Source organism: Apteryx mantelli, chromosome 2, assembly GCF_036417845.1.
Source record: "Apteryx mantelli isolate bAptMan1 chromosome 2, bAptMan1.hap1, whole genome shotgun sequence".
NCBI classification, from domain to species: Eukaryota; Metazoa; Chordata; class Aves; order Apterygiformes; family Apterygidae; genus Apteryx; species Apteryx mantelli.
The window spans coordinates 56,326,168-56,350,852 of record NC_089979.1 but is presented as its reverse complement, the minus strand read 5'-3'; the positions used below and the strand labels follow the sequence as shown (position 1 = coordinate 56,350,852).

Here is a 24,685-nt window from a genome sequence, read left to right as displayed (position 1 = left end):
CCGAGGGAGACGGACACGCGCGCACTGTCTCTCGGGTTCGTTTCTGTCGTGCAGGTAGAGCGGCTCGATCTCGCGCGCACGCACACGGCAGGGAATAACGGGCTCGCAGAGCGCCGGGAGCCCGGGCAGGGGGGTGTGAGGGAAGAAGGTGGTGACGGGAAGGAGCGAGCAGTGCGCACGCGTCGCGGCGTCTGTTCTGTTCTTGGCTGTTGCGGCTGGAACATTCTGGAAATGGCAGCGTCTGCGGTGGCCCGGCTGCGGCGCCTCCGACATCGAGGCAGGGAAGGGACGAGGGGACGAGAGCTTTCAAGTCCTCTCACGGCGGGAACCGACCTGGAACCACCGACGCAGCCCCCCCCCCCTCCTATCCCACCCGTCGCAGCCGCTCCCTCCCTGGGGAGGGGTTTTCCGGCGGCGATGGCGCAGTGAGTTTTAACAACCGGCGCAGTGCGCATGCGCGGTGGGCACAGCCCAGCGGCTCTATCGCATCCCAATGAGGGGGGCGCGGCGGGGTACGGACCCTAGTGGTCAAGAAGGAGCAGCTGCCCCCGTCGGCTAGGGGCCGCCTTATTATCGAGCCTGCACACGCGTCCTGCGTACCGGGAAGCTGTAGTTAAAGGGCGCGCACCTGCTGGGAGGAGGCCCTGAACGCAGGTGCGTGTGATGCGGTGCCGGAGAGCCCGGGGGGGCAGTTGGCCTTTCGGCTACCCGCCCAGGGGACGAGCCATCGGCTGCTGCGGCACGGCCAGTGCTTTCTCCTGCGCCTCGCCTTGCCTGCAGGCACATTGCTTCCCCCATCTCACTTCGCTGGGCATGGAGCAAGTGCAGGTGAAGAGCTGCAGGATCAGCTGTAAGGGCCATGCTGCCCCCAACCTCAGAAGACAGACGCATCATGCAAGCTGAAGCTTGGGCCTGATTCTATTTAAAAACCAAAACAATTCTTGCTTGCATTTTTCCCTTTCACAGGGGAGATAGGTCAGATGTCGTATACATGCATCAGGAGTTACAGAAGTAGACTGATGCTAGTCCTAGTTGTAGTGTTAAAAACTGGTCATTTGTCTGTGCCTTTTATTCTGAAACAGTTTTTGCATCTGCTTATTAGAATAGCATTATGTGTTAAGACTAAGAAATTATGTGCTTTGGTATTCATGAAATATGTTTTCAAATAATAGCCTTCAGGTTGCCTCTGTAAGCAGCAGAAGGTAGTTGGGCTGCCATATTTGCTATTTTGAGAAGAGGGCAGCAAAATAAATCTCTTCCATTTGTTCTAGCCTGTTTCCAGATTACTTTCAAGTGGTAAGGTGTAGAAAGCAGGAGTTCCTTAATTATGCCAGTCAGAAATGTAAATTTTCACAATAAAAATATAACATTTTCAAAATGAAAATAATTCTGAAGTTTGAATGGAAAGAGATATTCTGGCAATTCTTTATTGGCTAGATATCTTAAAATATGCCTTGAATAATTCAGTTTGGCAAGAGAAAGTAATATCTATTTCTATTTATAGAAGAAAAACACCATAGTACATTCTCCTTTTTAAACAGGCAGACTGTTTATCATGCCCACTATCTTCAGTGATCATAGATATGGTAATGAATAAGTAAGCAAATAAGTGGATTCTAATCTCATTCTTACTTATTCAGTATACCTGAGATAATACTTTGTTTAAGGTGAGCTATCTTGTATAGACTTCCTCAATACTCTTATCTCCACCCATTGTGGTCCAGCATGGATAGACATGGTTGGCATCACAAGTTTCAAAATACCCTTTGTTTAGCCAAACTAGTTTGATTTGCTTTCAAAATTTTATTGTACAAATCATGGTATGGATCAGTTGCAGTAGGTAAAGCAACTGCCCTCATTTTTATTTGATTTGCAGGTATGCAGGCACCTGTGACCACATAACAAAGGGAATTGCATACACTTCCTCTTCTTTAATGTCTGGTTGATTGCAGTGGTCATCACTTGAAGTAGCTAGCAGATTGAAGAGTAGGCAGAGACTATAACTGACACCGTAAGTGGAGTAACAAGCATTTCCCAAGGCATCTTCTCACAGTATTACAGGGTAGATGGTGATTATTCACCTTCTAAAAATTACAGGCTACTGGTGTTGTGCAGTGGTGTAATACTGCATTCTGATCCTTGTACATCAGCAGTAGCAGCATAGAGTTCCACAATTTCAATATGTTAATGGTATCCAAAACCATTACTAACAGGGAAAGAATCTTATCAACATGAGCACTTCTGCAGCAGATGTTAAGATTTGATGATAGTATCTATCAGTCACTAAAAAAATAGTTCTGTAAGCCTAAGAACTAGTGTTTAAGCAATGACACTCATTGCCACCACTAGATTAGTTTCTCCCTGTCTCCTGAAGCCCCTCCTTTTTACACAGTACAGCTGCAAAATTTCTTTGTAGCCCTACTGCATTCACTTCCATAGTGCTTCCCCTGACTTGCCCTCACCAGTGAAATATCTTGAGAGAAATAATTCACAGTTGATAATGCAAGATAAACGTGCACAGCATCTAGTTGACCTGTATCATTGCTCAATTCAAACTAGTAATTGAGTGACTGAGTGAAAAATCAAACTGCAGTATGAAAAGTTTGAAAATAGGAACTTTATTCTAAGAACTTGCAAAATGAACACACTGATGGATGTATACAAGACAGGCCTGTGGTAGATAGTGGCAGGTCAGCCAGTGAACCAGTTAACATTTTGGACAGATATAAGTAGCAAGAAACAATGAAAATCTGTCTGTCTGGAACTGTGTTCTGTCATTAATTTTCTAGCAGTGCATGGAGTTCATGGAAGTCTTTTTTTCCATTATCCAACATCAAATACATCACTGGTTATCCCATCTTTACCAAGGGAAAAAAACAACAACCCATTCTCCCAGTCCAGTGGATTCTTCTAGTGTGTCTTCTGCTTCCATGCTCTGACATTTCTGTTCCTTTCCCAAGACTTCTGCTCTCGGTAGCCTTACCCCCCGCCCCCAGTTAAAGGTCTCTCTTTTACTGTGCTGGTAAGAATTAGGGAGAAACAATACAGTATGGGGTTTTCTTTCCTCATGCAAGGAGAGGGGTAGGCAAGACAACACAAAAACATGGAATGATTGTTACTGCTGCTTTTACCAGTCTAAGGAATCAATTAACTTCTGCTGCAGTTAACTTCTTTTCCATTTAACACACCACCCGATACTTATATAGTCCAAGATACTAACCAGTAGCTTTGATCTGCAGAATTAGAAGCATTTAAGTACTTGACAGGTTAGTTTCAGTTGCCCAAAAATGCTATCAGAAACCATCTGCTATTAATGGTTAAAAATAGCAGAAATGATGTCCTTTCAACAGTTCTGTTATCTAAGAGTCTTCAATAATACTAGTAAAAGCACACAGTATTATCTGGAGCTATTCAAGAATCCTGGAGGAATTAACACACTCAAATCCTCCTCTTCTATTCCAGAACTCTTTCAGAATGATCAGCTTGTTAATCCTCACCACAGTCCAACATAAAGTGAATTTCACATCCATAGTTTATCACAAAGTATGCTCCAAGACTGGACTGAATATAAAATTGAAGTTCAAATTATTGAACATGTAGCAAATTACATATAAAAAGAATATTATAGAAGCCTGAATGTTTTCAGTTGGAACATCTGAAATTTGAAACCTTAAGATTTCAACAAAACCTGAAACAATCTCAAGTGTCTGAATTTATCTTTAATCATTTATCTTAACACAATGATTACCAGTTTTTGGGGGGTTTTTTGATACAGAAACCATGGCAAGTCTTTAAAATCCCTTGTGGGCCACAAAGACTCATAATTGAGTTGGATATGGTGAGAGAGAAAACCAGTAGTTCCTTGCTTATTTTCTCTCCAAGTATTTTACAGTCCTACAGCTGCCTTACATATCTGATACATCACTAGTTAAATAGAATATTGTATCAGGCAATAAGGAACATAAATAAATTGCCATTTTCCAATCAAGTCATTTGCAGAGTTATCCTGTTACGTATTACATCAAAATAATGGTAAAATGCAATTTGTGTGCAGAACACCATTAATATGACATGTCCAACAAACAGAAGACTACAAAAGATTTTCATATAAAGATGCCGATGAATGGGAGGAGAGAAGTGGGACAAGAGAGCAAATTGTCCAGTCCAGCTTTAAGAATGGGAGGCATTCTAGAGCTTTGTTTCAAACTCTGTAGTGAGCAAACTAAGCAGTTCTAAAACTGTCTCTCCCTTAAATACAATTGTGCAATCAGTTTCAGTTATATACAAAAACATGAATAGTAGTTGTAGCACTTTATAGTTCCATAATGCATAAAAAAATTCCTCATTTATATTCAAAGTATACATTAAAAACTTGCCTACTCTGATGCTAGGTTTGGAATAAGGAAATCCTTTTCTATATGAACTGGAATACAGCTTTGTTATTACAGTACAGCAAACAGTTTAGTTATAGGCTGGTATGTTAAATTCTACCTTTCCTTGCATCAAAACATGATGCTGGCTATCTCTTTATTTTATACTAGGGAAAACAGTGTCAGTTCACATAGTGCCTCTGGAAGTACTGCAGGAATGCCTGGCCTGCTACAGGAGTGTAGCCATTAAGAACATTAGAATAACCTTTCAGAAGGGTATTCAGCAACTTTAAATTACAGATAATCTTTTGATTCAGGTATTAGTTTCTTATATGCACAGTATATCATTTATGTACAAGATTTTTAATGCTTATTAGGTGGCTGCTTCACCCATGTCTTGCATTTGTATTTATAAAATTCACTTTCCCAGTTGTTTGCAATTCACTGATTTCCTTTTATAAATTTAGTATTGTACAAGCAAGTTTATATATAAAATAGGTATATATCTATTTTGCTCTCAAAATACCAACAGCAACACTACTTGTGTAACAATATGGCAAGAAATTTCACACAGCCTGTTGAAAGAAAGGTGGGACTTGAAAGGACAATATGAGATAAACATTATGTGGAGAAATTAATAGAAAATTTGACTCAAGAGGGAGAACAGTTTTGGAAAGCTATTGTTAATCAGAGTACCAAAACTAAAGAGGATAAAGAATACAGTAAAAATACTACAAATCAACTCCATTGATCACATTAGTTGTAAGAAGAGTGTACTTTCATGGCAGACAGAATTCCCAGGATTTTTATATGGTTTCAATTGATTAAAATGTTCACATTCCTTAACATTTAAATTACTTTGGAATGCACATTAAAAATATGATTCATTTGCCTGATTTTACAAGCACATATATATTCAGTATTAATATGCAATCAGTTGTTTTTGTTATCTTGAACTTTTTTTTTGGTATCAGGAAAAGAAATACCTTCATTTCCTACTTCTAGATTAGTTCTTAAAAGTAGCTGATACACAGCAGTAAGGTCAAAAAAGGACCTGTGGATCAAAAAACTACCTTCATATACTACACTTACAGTGTGTTAAACTATTCCATTGTATTGCATTTTACTCCAACTGCACGCTTTGTCTGTGTTTAATAAATTTGTACAAAAGTGACTTACTCGTTGTTCATTCTTTTAGTAGATTATTACTGTTCCTTTATTTTTTTGAAACATGGTAAAAAGATTGTTAAGTTTTTGAAGGCCACTGAATGGTAGTAGAAAGAATTAGACTTAAGTAAGAATCATCTCTTACTGAACCTACCAGATTTTTACAGAAGACATCTTGGAGCACCTTTCCTGTTACATATTTTTTATTGAAATTAAAAGTACCATGCAATGAAATTTTGTTAGAGAATCCATTTTCAGTTTGTTTGCTTATGCATTTGCCAAACCTTCAGTTTAATCAGTTTTGCTCCTTCTTCAAAGAACCTTTACTTAGTAAAAGTTGAGAGAATTGTCACTGGAGTTAACATCTTTTGACTTATTGATGTTCATAAATGGACTCTTTGAGTGAGTCACTTTACAGTCTACAGAACCACTTTTTTATGATCTGGAACTAATTATGATTATCCTCTACAGTAGTTAAGACCATGATGAGTTAGAGACATTCCAATTCCTGTTACTTGCTTCAGTTTTTTTAAAGTAGTAAACATAAATCATTTCACTGAGATTAAAGTTACTTTATTATTTTCAGAGTTTATCATATATTAAAATCCTCAGAGGTCAGCTCGAACTCCAAACCCTGGTCCCTTGGGTGGTTCAGTCAGAGAAGTCAGGCCACCAGCTGGCTCACAAGAAAAACGTCCACTCCTGAAAAATGACAGCAGTGTTATTTATTGCTGGTATTAACCTCAAATATTGTTTAATCACTGGATAGATGGTTAAAAATCTGACTTGAAGCCAAGGCCACTGTTTTCCATTGTTCTTCCTATTCATCCTTCAGAAACATGGAATACTACTGTAAGTCAAAAGGCTTTCAAATTCAAATACAGTGCCAAACATGCAACTTGATAACTGAAATGTATAATAATGCCATCATTTAGGTTATTTTTATAGGTAGGTCAAGCAAAAGTGACTTTGATCCCAGCAATACCAAAGGCTATCCAGTTTTACCAATCATCCTTAAGATGCATCCCTGTACTTAGAAGCCATAACTTTTAAGATTATCTTCTTCCTATTTAAAAAAAAAAAATCATAGAAACAATGGGAATAAATCACATATCCAAGTGAAATGGTACTAATTAATTGCTAAATTCACATATACATCTGTATATTTGGGCTGACAAAGAACAAAGGGAAATAATACATAAGAAAAATTCAGGCATAAACCTTCCACAAACTCTAGATCTTTCTGGTTATTGTCAAAAATCCCCCAAATCAGCAGGAGTTTGTTGGTTTAAGTGATCTGGGCAAAAACTCTTGATGTCATTCACCTGTTAATTAAGTACTGAGCCAGATCAGAATTCCCATTTCCTCATTTCCCCCTGTAGTCAGTCCCTAGGAACATAGAAATAATCTTCTTGCAGTTCTTTCTAGTTCTTGCTTGGCTTGGAAGATACAGAAGGGCACTGAACACACATCAAGCTGTTCAATAAATTAATGAATGCTTTTTAGCTCTAAGCAGTTAACTAAAATTCCTGTAACAGGAATTTAGTTTCTTTTCCCCAAAGGATCAGCCTGCAAGTAGTTGGCCATTATTATACAAATACAGCATACCTTGGACCAGGTTTGGGAACTCTGCCAGCCTTTAGTTCATCAATTATGTCTTCAATAGCTTTGGGTGTCAAATCTTCCTGTAAAAAAAGATCATTGACTATTAAAGCAAAAATTAGTCAGTAACTGTGCTAAATGCAGCATCCACAAATCATCAGATTAGCAGCCCCCTTGGCTGTGATCCTAGCATAGGTAAGTTTGATCCTACCATTAATACGTGCATACTGATTTAAAGAATTACGAAAAACTGAAAAGCCTAATGTCATATTCTAATGGTAAAATTTATATGTTGTACACAGTTGCAGAAATAATGTTAAAATTAACAATATTCAAGCTGGTCATGTAATAACATGGGTTTGTTTTCAGCTTCCCATTGTATTAGCAAACTGGATTTCTGCCTACCCAATACATGCATGCTGTTGCACACGCTGCATGACTTCAGCTGTGCCAAAAAATTGTGGGCACAGTGCAAGAGAACAGTTCTAAAAAGAAAAAAAATTACCAGATGTTGTGATAGCAAAATAAAGTATTTATATATATATATTTATATATATACACACATATTTATATATATACACACACACACACACGTTACTTAAAGGCTGAATTCTTTCAACAGATAAATGAATTCCCTTGGTCTGATGACATCCCAGTTAGTCATAATTCAGAAACTTAAAAGTTTGCAGATGGTGTCAAACCAGACCTTTATTTCCAAATAAAACTGTTCTAGAGTGCTTTTAAAAGCTTATCAAATACGAGTTTAAAAATATTTTCAAAATTAGTTTAAATAAAATCCATGATAACACAACTTCTCAGTCCAGAATTATAGAGAGGCCACTATAACAGAAACGCATCATTCATCCAAAGCTGCGTAAGTCAAGAATGTGACTGAAAGGAAAAAATATATATATATGAATTCCATTTTAGCATATAGTCTCGCTCCCTTTTCCTCTACCATGCCAAAGCTTTTGCTTCTTAATACTATTCTTAAGCTTCACATTTCTTCCATAGGCTACACTGTTTCCCTCAGGAAACTTTTACAACTCAAACTACTTAAGACAGCATTATGCTAGCAGTGACTCAGTGACATTCCCTAACTTTGTGAAATATGGTATATTTTAAAGTTAGTATCTGCACTAAGCTAAAAAAATTGACTTCTCACCAATTCATGGTTATGGGTTTTCCTAATACACTATTATGCCTCTCGCTCCAAGTCAGCTCTGTACTGAAAAAAGTACAGGTTAAAAGGGAAATAATTGCATTGACTAAAATTCTAGTTTCAAAGCAGAATTTCCTTTTGATACAGTATTTCTGTGTTCTCATTTTGCTTATCCTGGCTATGTCAGGAAACTCAAGAATCTAACTAAATGCAACTGTGAAAAACACCAGTTTAAACTTTAAAAATTTCATACAGTACCAGTATGCTGTATTTACATGAAATATGAAGGGTAAAAGACAGTATTTGGTTCCCTTTGTAATTATTATTTTAGAAAAATGGCACAAGTAAGAAAAATTGTCTGCTTCAGATGCACATTTTTCATTGTTGTACAGGAACAATTTCTAGAAAAGGAAGACTAAAACAGTTGAAGGAAACATCTTTAGAAGGACAGAGACAAAATATTACCTAAAAGGTTATTAAGCAAACTAAATAGTCATAAGAGTGAAATGGAAAGTGTTCTGCATTGGAAACCAAGAGGCACAAGAAAAAGTAGTAGTGTTTTATATAAAAAGATAATGAAATGCTGTCATAATATTCTGTACCACAAATCTAGCTTAACACATTAATGATTGGGGAACACAGACCAGTAAGGTTGCAACACATATAAATCATTCTGTTGTTTATCAAAATAAATGACAACAAAGGTGAATTGGAATAAAGAGTTATGAACAAAATTCGAACTTTTTTAAAAAGGAGTTTGATACCAATATACTGTAAAGAATAATTAGATCTACTCATAAATTCTATGATAGCTTAAGAAAAAAAAAACAAAAACCAAACATCGTATCAATGAAGGCACTCCCAATGTTTATCTCTGGCCAGGAAAGATCATGTTATTAGATAAAGAAAGCACAGCTCTTGCTCCCTGCAAATACATAGCCTTTACATACAGGAGAGGAAGTATAGTCTTCATTGCAAACAGCACCAGTGAGATGCCATCCAAAAAGACTACATAAGGTTTTGGAGAAGTAGGTGGTATTCAGCCTGGATATAGGTAGTATTTAGTCTGAAAAGCCAGTACTGTCTTCAGAAAGACATCCAGAACAAGGTACTGGCTACTATTTCATTCTTTACAAATGCAGGGAAAGGAGACACTCAATGAAGTCAAAGGAAAATTCTCAATTTGTTTTTCATCACTCTTTCACCATACATCAGACCTGGAGTACACAAGAATCAAACTTCTAGGGCCAAGAACTTACTTTCTGAAAAGTAAATGATGTTACTTATCAGCCATACATGGCTGATACTTCAGAAATGCAAGAATACCAGCATGTAAGATCTTTGAATCCCTAACTAAAACTGTTTTGGTGTGCTGAATGAGGATTACAAAGAAACTTTCTTCATTGGCAGGTTATTCTAAATAGTATTTCAGGATTTCTGTGGTTCATATATTTAAACAAGTCCAAAAAAAAAAAAAGTTACCAGCTTCTTACAAGAATTTTTAAACAGATAAAGATACTGTGAAGAGGATCCAAATCTTCTTAGCTATGTTCCCAAAGAGAGTTTCTGAAGAAAAAAAACTATGCAACTTCCATGCAGCCATCATTTTAGCACTCAGTAGAACCATAAAGATAATCTCCTGCTTAAACAAATGGAATACTGAAAGCAGTGTTAAGACACTGTGCCATCAGTTACACATGTACTACCATTCAGTATCATTAGGAACGTTGTATGGTAACATGTTAAATTCATGATAAAGCATGTACTGACAATGAGCTTTGTATTTCAAGATACAAAAAACCCAATGCATTGTCCAATATTCCAATATTAAACTAGAAAAGTATAGAGCTATTCTTCTGTAGTCAGGCTCCATACAGAAAGTGTCCCAGTCAAATTTTAAAAAGAGAATATTGGAAGCATCAATCAAAACATGGAGTAGGGATTGCCCAAGTGACTTTCAGTATGAACTGGATGCTTTCAAGCATCATGTTTTTGGAGCTTTAATTATCACTTATTAATGTTAATTTTCTGTAATCTTAGCTCTAAACATCCCACTTGCAATATATTGCACTTTTGTTAATTTCACCATTCTTGCAAATGTGACTGATTCAAAGTTTTTCCTCTGGGGGAAAAAAAAAAACAAAATGGAAAATAACATTTTGTTCTATACCACCACATGTCTAATACTTTTTGGACTTTTTCCACAATGTTCATATAAGCTTATGCCCCAGATTTTTTTTTTCTTTTCCATCATATGCTACCTAATGACAAAACCAGGCTGTTTGGGCTTAAAGCTTTAAAACACTGTCTGTGTTATTTCACATGTGGCCAAAAAAACCCTGAAACAAAACCCAAAGCAGAACTGTCACTGAATTTTGTTGAATATATTTAATGTTAAGGGAGCTGGGTTGGTGTTAGTATATGGAAAGGCAAAACCAGTTAATAATTAGGTTCCAAGCCGAAACTGACTTTTTAGCAGATGATACATCTCCTTAACTTGATTAAACAGGATAAGGGAAAAAGTGAAAACTACAGTAATTGGAATAAGGCTGTAATGTGGAGAGTTGTTTAAAAACAAAAATATCCCCCCAAAGAGTAACATTCTTTCTCAATTTGAAAGCCACCTGCAAGACTACTCATTCTACTATATGGATATGCCAAAAAAAGTACCTCCATAAGGATCTCTATTCATGATCTCATTACAAAAAACGAGAACATTTATGATGTCTATTTTTATAGAGACCAGAAGACATCAGTACATTATGATACAGATGAAGTGTTCTAAGAGGCCAAGAAACTACAAGATGCTGCTCTAGGTTGTAAGCTGTCCCTGCAATAGGAACTTGAAGTAACTGACCAAAGCTTCAGAATCTAGAAGAATGAAAATACTTGATATATAAAATTAATAAAATATAGGTTACGCACTAAAGAAGTTTAGTCTTTTAAAACAGAATGAGATACTTACATAATAATTGTCATTTATTTGTACCATTGGGGCATTTACACAAGCACCTAAACATTCCACTTCTATCAGTGTGAAGAGTTTATCAGGTGTTGTTTCCCCAACTTTTATACCTAAAACAATAAAGAATATTAGGTTCATCAGTGGTTATTAAATAGGATTAACAAAGCAAGATTTTAAGTTCTCCATGATTCTTTCATTACTTACATTTTGGCCTTAAACACATTTGCACAGTTAAAATCTCTTAAATGAGTCCAAATGTGAATTCTTCAGATACATTTTGGAGACTTGATTTACAGTTTTACAAATATGATTTATTAAAAAATAATCATGAAGTGACACTTCTGAGAAACAGAACAGCTCTGCTTAGGAACATTTTTAGCAATCAATACAGTGGAAGAGATAAAGAGGGAGAATATAGCTTTCATATACTGATGTAAAATGCGTAATATTCAGTGCTGAGTACTGAATTCCCAAATTAACCAAGATCTAAGCATTAAGATTGTTGGCTACAAATTTAGAAACAACTTCCCAGATATATACGTTAAGGTTTCTTTCCTGAACAGCTCTGTACGTGTACTTAGCTTCCATGACATTTTTTTCAGTGATATAACCAATAAAGATACGGACATCCCCAGCAGACAGGTAAGCCAAATAGCATACGAGAATGTGATCTGGCTGTAATAGTATCCTTTTTGCCCTCTGAAAGTACCTTCCTTTATTATAGATGGAGCCAGTGGCAAAAATGCTCTTGCAACTTACACAAATATATTATTAAGATCACAACAGTCATGGAAACCCTACTTATAAAAATTACAATTACATTATATTCAAAAGGACATATGGGTTATACAGCAGATATACAAATATGATACAGCAAATCTTTCAAAATTAAATAGTTATCAAAATGCATTCGTAATAAAAAAATGCATGTACATGTACTTTTTAATCTGTCTCTCTGTATGTACCTCCTAAGCACTTCATCTTAGGAGTTTCCCCAGGTTTTCTGCATCATATATTCTATGAATTCCTAGCTTCAGAAATGTTTGCTGGTGTAATTCAGAGCACTAATTTCTGACTACTACAATATTTCATGATTTGTTGGCTACGCATCTTAAAACCACCTCTCTCAGTCTTAAACCTCCCCTCCCCCCTCCCCCATACTGGGGTTCCCAAACTGAGTTCTCTCAAATAAGGCAGTGGGAATAGGCCATTCCAATGATGGTCCACCAGCCGACAAACTGGTGGAGTTCTTTTTCCTTCTAGCTGAACTATTTAAAATAGACACCTTTCTGGTTACTTCAGTGAACATTATTAACAGATACTAAGCTGCTGGATTTATATTAACCTGTAGTAACTGTACCTAATAATTAAGAACTGAAATGCAAACAGTTGAATGAAGATAATATTGCTATTTTAGTAAGACTGTAACATTGCAGCCTCTTGCCTTTTGATTATTTTATTAGCATAGCCACAATACTGTTCACATGATACTATTTAAACAAAGAAATTATGAAAAATATTTACATGGGAAAGACTCACATGTGCTCAAAACCAGTACTAATATAGGATCAGACAGAAGTAGATAGTGAGAATAAGGTGATTTCTCATCATTGCTATTATTGCACCAAAACTAGTTATTTATCATGTTATAGAGGTACTACACTACAAAAGCCACTTTGCATGAAATCTTTCAGCCAATCCATGAAAGAAAGCAAGCTAAAAAGCAATTTTCCTCCGTAGTTATTAGACGGAGAATGAGAACTCATAAAAGTCTAAGTAAGGTCTATGTCTCAGTAATAACTACATAAATATTCTTAGTATAGAAAACAGTTGCTTTTGATTTCTCAAACTAACAGTTTTAACAGAAATTAAGCCATCTCTGAACAGGTACAAACCATGAAGAACCTCAGCAAAAAATGCTTTTTTCAGACAACTGAGTACATGAAAGATAAGATCACAAGCAACTTTCTGCAACTCTTATCACAGTGGTTCTTATGAAATGTCAGTATAGCTTGTGACTTCATAGAAGAGAAGTTGTTAGCTGCTGATCTTTGCCTCTTCTCCACATAACTCCTTCCCCCCACCTCCCAAAAAAAAACCCCCAAACCAACAAAACCCATGAATTATCTCTACACCTCGTAAGATGTAGGAGTCTCAACTGACTTTTCATGTGAGGAATTTATAAGTTATGTTCATATTACCTTAAGTAAATTGTTAAATTTAGTTAAGTTAAAAAAAATTCAATAATAATCTTCATATAGCATATACCTGAAAAATCTTATTTTGCATATAAAAAAAGTTCTGTGGCATTCACAATCCTCTTCTACATATGGAATGGGGCTTAATTCTCAGTCCAAGATTCTTTTTCAAACATCAGTAAGAATGATTCACTTCCTGGCAAATTGCCTGTAAAACCATTAAAGGCACTCCAAAGCAATGGCCTTTTCTGTTCTACTGTACTGTTATCTTCCAATTTGGCATTTATTCTTCATTTTCAAAATCTGAAATGTTGAGTGCTTACCCCTACAATGATTTCATTCTGAATTTTAAATATTTTTGCACTGTCCCCACCATATGAAGAATTTTACTTCAATTAGGAAATAATGCGTTATTAAACCACACTTAGAAAAAGCAAATTACAAATTTGTATCATACCAAGTTTCTTCTTAATGGCTTCTAAAATACTGTCAGAGTCTCTCAGCATGCAAGGCGTGGTAGTGCAGACTTGAATATGGTATTTCCCAACAGGTTTACGATTATACATTGTATAGAAGGTTGCTACTTCATACACTCTCATGGGAGGCATTTCTAAAACTTCAGCAACCTACAACAAGGGGAAGACAGACACTATGTTGAATTCTCATAGAGCACCAGTAAAGAAATTTCATAATTTCAGTAAAGTCACCTGTCCTCTATCTGCAGTAATAGAGTAACACCAGATAAATGGGAGGGAGCGGCTATCAAAGCACAACAGTACTGAAGCACTGAGAAAAGACACCCAAGTTGTTGGATGGAGCCAATCCTGCTTGAGCACAAACTCCACTAAGCCACAGATTTGCACAGTTAGGAGCTCAAGTCAGCAGTCCTCCTCCAGCACCTAGCATCATACACACAAGCTGGTTACCCGGAGTCAGCTGGGTTCCAGCTGCCCATATTGGCTCCAGCTCATACTGCACTTGCACTCTTCTGCTGTGCGGCCACTTGTATGCATTTGCCTGCACTAACCCACTTAAGCCTTTTGGTAAAGGGAAAACACCCAAGCTGGTATTACGCTCACCTAATTCAGACACAGCAGGTCTGTCTCAGGTTCTGTGATACACCAAGGCTGGCCCTAGAAACAGCACCACTACATTTGTAGACTGGTGTCACAGCTAATAAATACAGAGAGAAGCAGGATCCATGGAGCCAGTTCTGGTATAAATATCCCTGGCCTCATTAAACTGGAACCCTGACAAACTGCTCAGGTTGAGAATTAAATGCATTTTCAAAAGCCTTATTGCTTTATGTTCCAGTACCTATAGCAGGCAAATAACAAACCATGGCAAATGTTGGTATCTCAAACTTAGGCTAAGCCAACATAAGAGGAGACTTTTCCCATTCAGTAGTAGAGATTTGAGACTTTATCCTACATTTTAGAAACAGTAACAGACAATTTGTTTTTTCTAAATGGGCACTTAACTTATTCACTAATCACTACAATGCACACAATCCTCATTTAGCACATTAAGATTGAACTTAAAGCATTTTCACTTTAAAACTGACGATACACCAGCAACACACAATATGATAGATTCATTCACGTGAACAAGAAACTAAATTTCACATTTCTAGGTATTTGATTACCATCATGTAACCTATCACTTCGGAACACTCTGCTTGCTTATTTTGACACAATTTTAATATATAATTTAGTAAGAAAATAGTCTTACAGGCACTTGCTATGGGGTGTTAAGAGACCCTCATTACACATACTGCACCAAAGCATAGTTTGCAGAAGTCACAGTCCTTAACACAGGCATAGAGATTAAGTACATTCCTGACAGTAGGGGCAATGTGTAGTGTCACTAATCTACAAGAAAGGAGAAAAAAAAACTATCATCATAGTTTTTATCTCTTCCCCAAACTTATCAGTGAACAAAACCTTTCAAAATTGTATTCCTATTTCCAGGATGATTCTGATAGGAAAAAGAGTCTATCTAAATAAGGACTGTGCAATTTTTGTTTTGTTGTGTCAGCAGTTTCTAGCAATGGACTAACATTATGTAAAGCGACAGAGCCAAGAGTTTACTGCGTCAGTTCCCCCCCCCCCTTTTTTTTAAGGGTAGTCTCATGGGGGATTCTTGTAATTCTGTGCCACATTTAAATTCCTGCATTAGTATGCTTTGATAAAAAAATGTTAATATCCTACTATTAATAGTTAGATTTTAAACAAAAAATGATAAAATTATACTTTAAAAGATAATTGAGTACCTTGTTCATAGCTGATATGGGCAACCATCCATGCTGTCTTTGGGCCAGATCTAGTACTGCCATCACAGCTGCAGATTTGTGTCCTCCTGGATAGTTGTTTATGATTGCTTCTATTCGCTTTTTAAAGGGAAAGAGGGGAGGAGAAAAAAAAAGTTTCAATACTTATCTAAAGTCAATTTTTTGCATATTTAACATGCTTTTTTGTCTGCATACCTTCTGGTTTTCAGGTGTGAACTCAAATGGAGTATCTGGATTATTTTCAGGACTGTCTCTGTGCTTAAAAAGAGAAAATAGATGTGTAAAAATAGGGTTTTCAGGAATTTATTCAGAACAGATTTACTGTTGTAAAATATATTCCTATTAGATGGTTGAGTTTCTTGAACAAAATGGATTTGATACATTTCCAAATTAAAATTTCATAGTTTTCAAATCATAAATGACTAAATACCTCCTTGAAAGTTATTGAAAATAATGACAATTATTTCATCACTTTTAAAGATGATGACATTCTTGTGATTTCCTATTAAATTTATTGAGGAATATGATACATTCAAAACAGACATTTGTTATACTGTTAATACAGTTTGGCAATTGTGTACAAACTCATCGGGGTGGATTAACAGTTCTCTCATTAACACCTTAATAAACAAGGCACTAAACAATAGCCCTTCCCCCCCCCACAACAGACCTTAACTGTAAAAACATTTAAAAGTCATCAAGAAGCTTGCTATATAACTAAAACATCTACATGTTCTTCAAACACAATATTAACTGATTTTATCATACACTCTTGATTAGAATTTGCAACAGATTTCAACAATTTTAATTTAGAAACAATTCTGAACCAGAATGGAAGAAGCAGAATATTGAATTCACATTTCCAAAGCAAAATATTCTGCATCACATAAAATTGAAATTACTTTTGATTTTTTTTTTCAGAAAATACATTTAAAAGTTTTGAAGAATGTGACATTTTCCTTTAATGAAATCTTAGTTCTGACAAAATCCTTACCCACCAGGAAAACTTTCTGTGCAGTTTTAGCTATCTCTAAGCAGCTTGTTATGGCATCCTTGAAAATACTCTTAGCTAAGTTTGATTTCAAATTTATTCAAATTTCAAATTAAAATTAAATTAAAATTGAGAAAACTTCAAATTAAATAGAAAGTTTGGGGAAAAATGCAACCTATTCTTGAGGCTTTAAGTTAAAAGTAGTCCAAGATCTGCTAGTAAATAAAGCTTTTTAAGAAGTGTATTTATGAGAAAAATCCACTCCACTGACTATCACTTTGATTGTTCTTTCGAGTAACCTAGGGTACTTTTGCAATTCCCACACCGCCTTCTTATTAAGCAGTAAAGGACACCTTGAACAATCTTCATATTGCAAGATCCTAAAAGACTTAATACCATGAAAGATTATCTCCAATGCACAACATTGTGTTCCAAGCACTCAGCATTCTCTTTATGCAGATTCTTATGTTTAGAAATTTTAATGTTGAAAGACCAAATACTTAACTTCCAATTTCATCTGTTGGTCTAGTGAGAGATTCTCTTGCTCATCTTGCCTACATCCTGGAGCAGACAGTACTACCACCACCATCGATTTGAGAGCATGTACCTCTACCATCATTCCAAGCTGCATATAAAACTACAGTCAATATATGGTTATCTACCAAGGATGACTTTCCCTAATAACAAGAATTACAGAAAGATAATTGATACACTTTGAACACACTAATCTACTATTAAGTATGATTTTATTGCTTATTGTGTGGTCTAGACCATGACATAAAACACTTTTTAGGAATACAATTGCCAGTATTTTAGACTGACCCTTCCAAATAAAGGATCTAGCTCCTCATACATGATGCTGGTGAGGGTTTTCTACCAGTTTCAATTAGAGCTTTCAAAAAGAGGTTGATGGCGGGGGGGGACACACACGACTGCTTGGAAATTTTTCCCTTACAAACTTGCTCTACTTCTTAGCTGCACAGATCAGATCCATGATAAATATTTCCATAACTTAAACTTTTCCTCCTCAAATCTGCATGTTTTTTTGTTTCAGGCTGCTGTTTTGCCTTACATACACATTTGATAGTTTGCTTGTACTTGATCTCAATTTCGTTTGCAAATAAGTATGTTTGGTTTATTAAAACCTCCCTCTGTTCAGAACAGCTGTTATTGCCAGTGTATCATCTCTAAACTGATACTCCTTCTCACACGTAGGATATTTCAGGATAACAAAGACTTTTTATCTGCAGCTACCGTCTGTCACAGTCAGTTCTGTGCAGCAAGGCCCCGAGACATGTTATAAAAGGCTACACCACAAGTGAACACTAACTAAAAACTGTCACATCTGGTGTTCTCCAGCTTCCTAAGTGAGCTTCATCTAATTCTGTACTGTGGACACAAGGCAATTTGATAGTTTTCATCAAGAGCTTACAGAGTACTAGGCCTACCGAGCTGTCTGGGATATGCCAATCACCTGCTCCCTAATCTTCCATTCATCTGAAATGTACCATTTATCTGAGACTTACATGAGCCGATTTGTTCCTATATGATAAGGATGCGTTTCTGCCTTTTTTTAAAGGCTACAAATTCTGGAGAACAAGATTAAACTCACTGCTTAAGGCCACAATATTGGAAAAGATATTACATTGAAAAGAATATATTAAGACATCCTCCCATACTCAAAAAAATAAAAACAATGTCTGGACCAATTACCACAATCTGTTGAAGAAAAAGATCTCTATCCAGACACATTTTTCCGATTCCTTTCTTCTGTGCTCCCCAATTTCCTAAAGTCTCACATAATGTGTTTTAACCTCAAGGACAGCTTGACTACAGGCATACCTCATTTTATTGCACTTCGCAGATATTGCCTTTAAAAAAAAAAAACAAAAAAAACACAAATTGCAGGTTTGTGGCAACCCTGTGTCGAGCAAGTCTATCAGTGCCATTTTTCCAACAGCATGTGCTCACTTCATGTCTCTATGTCACATTTTGTACATTGTTTATTTAGACATAATGCTATTGCACACTTAATAGACTACAGTACAGTCTAAACATAACTTTTACATGCACTGGGAAACCAAAAAAACCGTGCGACTCACTTTATTGCAATATTCGCTTTATGGCAGTGGTCTGGAACCGAACCCGCAATATCTCCAAGGTATGCCTGTATAACACATTTGTATTGCAGGATTCAGCCTACCTACTTATAGTGAGAACCGCACTGTGAGAGCCCACCCAGATAACTGTGTCCTCATGTTGGTGATATTATCTCACGTAAGGTGCTAAAGCTGCTGGATGTTTATATCAGATTCTGTTTGCTGCAACAAACTGGGCTGCTTTATTATTCTTTTTCAGTGATCTATGATAAAATTCATCTGTCCTTCTGGACACAAAGAATTATTAAAGAGAACTGAAGAATTACAGTAGCATAACCTGAATAATTTAGCTTTCACCCACATTGCAAAGAAGCTGGTTCAATATCTAAAGCAAACCTGAACCTTGAGCTATGCCCTATGGTAAATATCAGTCTAAAAAAACATTTGTAAACCAAAATGAGAACTCTGTGGCCTGCAGGTGAAAAGATATTCAGGACAGCAAACTGGTAAGAGCCCACATCAAATCAGCACAGAAGAGAAATGCCCTATGTCTCCTCCATGGGGGAAGAAGTACCCTGTATTCACTGCTTCAGCAGAAGTAGAGATATAAATGAAGAACATTGGAAATGCTATCAAATCCAAGTATTGTGCTCACCATCTTCACAAGCAATTAAAATTATATTATAGCAAGTCTCTAACTTTTTGTACAGAACTCCTATGCAGCTCTATATCCAAAGTCCACACAAGGGCAACTGATGTGCTGAGGAAACTCAGTTCATGTTTAAGACCATGAAGTAACGAAGTAGGAGAGTTAAACTTTAGCTGTTAAAGAGGATAAGGACAGGTAAAAGTCAAAGACAGAAAAGGCACGTTTAAAGAAAAAAGGCAGCTGTTGTGAATAAAATTATCTTTGAAACTGGAAGTTTTCTAGCCATCAGAAATATAGTAAATCTGGTTGCCAAGGGCAAACAATCTACCTAGTTTTTAAGCTTGATATGCTTCCATGAAGAGTATCATACAGTTGCCTGTGATGACACCAGACAATCTCTTTCCAGAGAAAGTCTCTTCTTGTGTGTTTCTGAAAAAGAGGGAGTTGCAGTAGGTAGAAATTTTCTCATTTGGGTAAGTGCTTCTGCTAATATGTAAGAAAACAAAATGACAAAAATTTGCAAAGGGATACAAGGGCACATAAAATAATACCACCCTTAAATAGTTAGATTTTAAGGCAACCAGGTCCCTCATCAGCATGTTCCCTGCTCTTACAAAAGAAATATGCTGTATGTGTCTCCCTTCCTCATACCCAGGTTTCATATACGAAAAGCACAAGAAGCACTGGACAATGTGCTCTGTTTTGCAAATCAAAAACAAGACATTTGTGTAAACTGACATTCAAAGAGAACCACCACAATGGGAGGTTAGAGTTATTCCAGAGTAAGCCCACTATTCCTCTGCAAGCAGGTTTTAACAACCTTTGACACTTTAGAAAATAAGACAGACAGCCATATGCTAGTGATATTCTAGAAAACTAAGACTTTTTTAATATTGCTTTTCTCTGAAGAAATGTGGAAAGCAATAAAAGTCCCATCTTCTGACTGTATACAAACACCTAGTATTGATTAAAATAATACCTTCAGCTCAACTCAGCAAAAAGAGTTCCTCTTTATATTTGTTTTGTTAATTAGCATCTGAAAATTGCTCCAAAGCTTTTTAGTGGCAGTTAGGGCAAACAATTACAGGCATACATAATGGCATCCAACAATCTTCTTCCCATAGGCCTTTACTTTATAGAAGAACAAATATGTCCCCATAAAAACAGAAAAATGCAAACAATTTCCTATTCTCTTCTAGCAGAAGTTCTGTAGGAGAATAAAAATAAAAGGAGTGAATGACACTATTAAATAAAAGAGCAGCAAATAACATGTAGCTAAAACACCCAGCTCTTCTTCTACCTCCCATTCTCCCTTTTTGTACTTCTTCCTCCAGTAAATCATTTAAACAGTAACATAAACATAGATAAATGCCTGGAGAATTTACAAAGCTATCTAGCTTCATATGCCAGACACTGACATCCATTAAGATGCCAAAAACACCTCTTCCCTGCTTTCACCAACCTCGGACTATTCTTGAGGTTTCCTAACTTGTCAACTTACACTCACATTTCCTCTATTCCTTGAATACTAACTCTCACTCCATAAATCACCAATGCCTGCTCAGGTTTCTGGAAAAGTGTAGGAAGCATGTACTGTAATCCAATGATAAGAAAAGCTGTAGAGACAGCTGCAGAAAGGAGAAAAAAAAACTGTCCCAAAATTCTGGGCACACAGCTCCAACAAAATGGTTAATTCTATAGTAAAATGCTGATTTCTACTATTTCTACTATTCCATGTTGTGGAAAATGCCAAATTACTAAGCTGTTGAACTGCAGAGTAGACAGAGCTCTGAATAAAGCAGAATGGGACAGAACCTCAAAGATGCTTCAGGTTCTCTTCAGAGGTACAAAGACAACATATCCATTTCATACATTTCACATTTAGGGGCAGGGCTGCAGTCATTATCACTGTTTATATGTATTACAATAATGCCTAATGGCCTCATTATGAATCATTACTCAGTGTGCTACATGACACACAATACAAGTGAGAACTGCACTTTTCAGATGCTAGTGAACTTGGCCAGAATGAGACCTAAGGGTAAATTTTGTGGCAAATTTTAGCAGTCAAGAAATACGGCCTGCCTAGGAAGTTACAGTTCAATTCAGCTTGTATGATTAAACAAATTTCCCAGCTTACTCTCTATTACCTGTTTCTGGGAAAAAACAGATTCATTTTTATATTGACTTTCAAAAATTAGAAGTTTAACAAGCTTCACTTATGAACTAAACTAACAAATTAAAAAAGGAAACAAGAACTGTTTTATAATGCAAGAAGTTTAAACAAAATCTTATCTGCAAACACATACACACAAATACTGCATGAAATGATACATTAAATATAAACCATTCTATTGAACTTCTTCAGGTGGATTAAAAAAAACATATACAAATCTTGTTATACATGCTCTTTTCAGTAAGGCAGAGAGCATATGGAAATTACTTACCACAAATAAGGCTCCACTGGCGTTGCACACAGCTGTTCTATGCAAGTGTCGGATTTGTCTTATCTACAAGCAAAATAAAGTAGATAGTGTTAAATCAATAGGCAATAATTTGCACAGCTGCTACAGGCTGCTTTCAGAACTACCTTCATTTCTAGTCTAATTGTAAATCATTGAGTGTCTTGTCATGACTAATGATTTAAATTAAGTGGAGAATATTAAGGGCTCTTCTGTACTATTAGGAGAGCACATCTCTTAACTCACCTTGATCATTTCAGACAATGTAGAAGTGAAATCCTTAACTTCAAACTGGTACTTCTTTGCAACACCTTAACGTAACTGCCTTGAATACAAATTCTCATCAAACATTTCGTGAAGAATTTTCCCAATTTGTTATTTTATATTGTGTATGCTTTCAAAAGTTTGCAGAAACTACCATAACTACTGAGGTCCTTCTCTTGTAAGCATTTACACACTTTGGCAGCTTTTATGTAACCGAATAATAACAGTAGGGTTAATAGCACAAATCATAAGGTTATGCGCCTGAAATACCAACAAAACACAGATCCATATGCAAGTTGTGTTCAACTAGTCTCTGCAGGACTGTCTGGATCTGTCATGCCAAAAGAGATGTGCACTGCTAGATTCTGATCAGCATCACTAAAATCATTCTATGATATTATCTTATCATGAGCTAACATTTTGTATCAAATTTCATTTTATATCAAGTTTATATTAATTTTTACATTGAATTCTAAATCAATTTTCAGAGTTCTTAGAGTAGAATAAATATATCTCAATAAAAAAATCCCTCCTTAACAGCTTAGCTTCTGTTATCTTATAAAGTCTGTGGGATTTCAAGTGGATCAGCATCAAATTAGCAAAAATAGAGGCACAGGCTCAGATCTGAAATCCAAGCCTAACTACCAGGCAACTATCATCACTGCTCTTCTATAAAAAAATAACTAATCAGCTCAATCTTTTCAGCAGCAGATCACATAGTTTCACCTGCCACACAAACACCACAAACTGCAGTCTCTCTCTGTCACATGAGCAGTCCTTCCAGAAAGTATGGGTTTTTTTTTTAATTCTGTATTATGCATATTATGCAGTATGCAACCATTTCCTCCTTGCTCTCCACTTCTAGTTCACCTCTAAGCAGTAGCCAGGGAAGCGATTCATTTCTATTAAGATCTCAGGGGCTAGAATGACCTCTGGGATGCACAAATTGTACTATGGACTGCAGACCATTCCTACTCACCACCTTTTCCAGGACACTCTTAGTCTATTTTCTTTATCAACTGACACAAAGCACACCAAGCTAACTGCAAGCCTGAAGTCAGTTTTGGGCCCAGCTTGAGTGCCCTTGATGAACCAGAAAACATGTAAAAGTCAGACAAAAGAAAATAAAGCGTAAGCAGCACACACAAGTGAATCTGAAATTCAGCAGACAGTGCTGAAATGAACACATAAATGAAGATGTGATACTCTGGTATAAATCTCACTAAGTGCATCTAACACAGTTTTGTCTCCAACGGGAACACCACTACATCATAAAATTCAGGTAACTAATGATAAGAAACAATCTCCAAAACACTTTATGGCACTGATGCCTGCTCCAGATCGCTCTCTGCAAGAATCTGTTTCACTCCAACAAATATAGAGAGCAAGAGCTCCATAATTCTGTGACACTTCTTAGGTCTGACACTATGAAAATACCCATCCTCCTGGTCTCTAAGTGAAAATGCTTATTCTCTCCCAAGATATTGCTCTACTCCCGAGAACCAAAAAACTGTAAAATACCAGGCTTGAAGAACTATGAAAAGTCCTTGTTTTTAAACTGCCTTAAATAATTTCAACTGGTGCGAAGAGTTAACTAAGAAGCGAAAAGCAAACTAAGAGAACTTCAGGGAGTTTCCAGTGGTTGGCCTTATGCACAAGGGTAAGTCAGAAATACTCCAGAAATATTATTTCCCACTGGGAAAAACCTCTCAATAACCTACAACAAACACCACGCACTCACTGCTAGAGCCCGCTGCAGAAACAGCGGCCCTACCGCTCACTAACCTTACTGCGGCAGGCAAGTCAGCTAACTGCGGCAAGCCCAGGGCCGCCGGCGGGGGAAGACACCCGGGAGCGCTGCCCTTACAACGGCCACGCCGCGGCGGGGGCTCCCGACCCGACCCGACCTGCCGCCGCCCGCCTCAGCGGTGCCCCGGCCCTCCCGCGGCCTCCTCGGGCCGAGCGGCCGCGACGCCTGCCCCAGCCGGGGGCCCCCGCCGCCCGGCAGACCGCCTTTCGCCGGCGGAGAAGGACGCCGCCGCCCCGGCAGCCTCTCCCTTACCGAGCGTGCCGCAGCAGCCCGAAGGGGAGCGCACAGGAACATGGCGGCGGCAACGGCAACCCCCCCCTCACTCTCCTTGAGGCCTGCGCTTGCCCTCGGCGCAGCAGCAAGGAGAGCCACCCCGCGCATGCGCCGGCGACGCCCGCCTGCGCGCGCGCGGGGGGAGGGCAGCTGCCGCGGCGGGCGCGCGCGCGGGGGGGAGGGGGCAGCTGCCGCGGCGGGCGCGCGCCCGTGCTGAGGCGGGGTTCGGGCGGTCGCGCGCGTGGGGGCCGTTGGCGGCCGTTGGTGACCGTTGGCGACCGTTGGTGTCTTTCTTCCCCAAAAGGGGCGCGGGGCTTTGGTCTTCGCGGGGCAAACGCTGGCTTGGGGTTAGGGCTGCGGAGGCAGTAATGGTGGTTAGTCCC

At 37.6% G+C, this 24,685-nt stretch overlaps 1 protein-coding gene across 3 annotated transcripts; it reads right to left on the bottom strand.

Moving 5' to 3' along the window:
* Window positions 1-2,599: 2,599 nt before the first annotated feature.
* On the bottom strand, window positions 2,600-24,412 carry NDUFV2 (NADH:ubiquinone oxidoreductase core subunit V2). Of its 3 annotated transcripts, XM_067290695.1 has the most exons (9): window positions 24,282-24,365; window positions 22,202-22,280; window positions 21,941-22,003; window positions 15,950-16,012; window positions 15,737-15,853; window positions 13,922-14,090; window positions 11,267-11,376; window positions 7,146-7,222; window positions 2,600-6,239 (listed from the first exon to the last, which is right to left on the bottom strand). In XM_067290695.1, exons 2-9 carry the CDS (start codon window positions 22,208-22,210, stop codon window positions 6,146-6,148), a joined length of 702 nt encoding a protein of 233 aa, XP_067146796.1. In that variant the 5' UTR covers window positions 22,211-22,280; window positions 24,282-24,365; the 3' UTR covers window positions 2,600-6,145. The 3 variants fall into 3 exon arrangements, with proteins under 3 accessions (XP_067146796.1, XP_067146795.1, XP_067146797.1); XM_067290694.1 differs by lacking the exon at window positions 22,202-22,280 and having other exon boundaries at window positions 24,282-24,412; XM_067290696.1 differs by lacking the exons at window positions 21,941-22,003; window positions 22,202-22,280; window positions 24,282-24,365 and adding an exon at window positions 18,459-18,530.
* Between the last annotated feature and the right edge of the window lie 273 nt (window positions 24,413-24,685).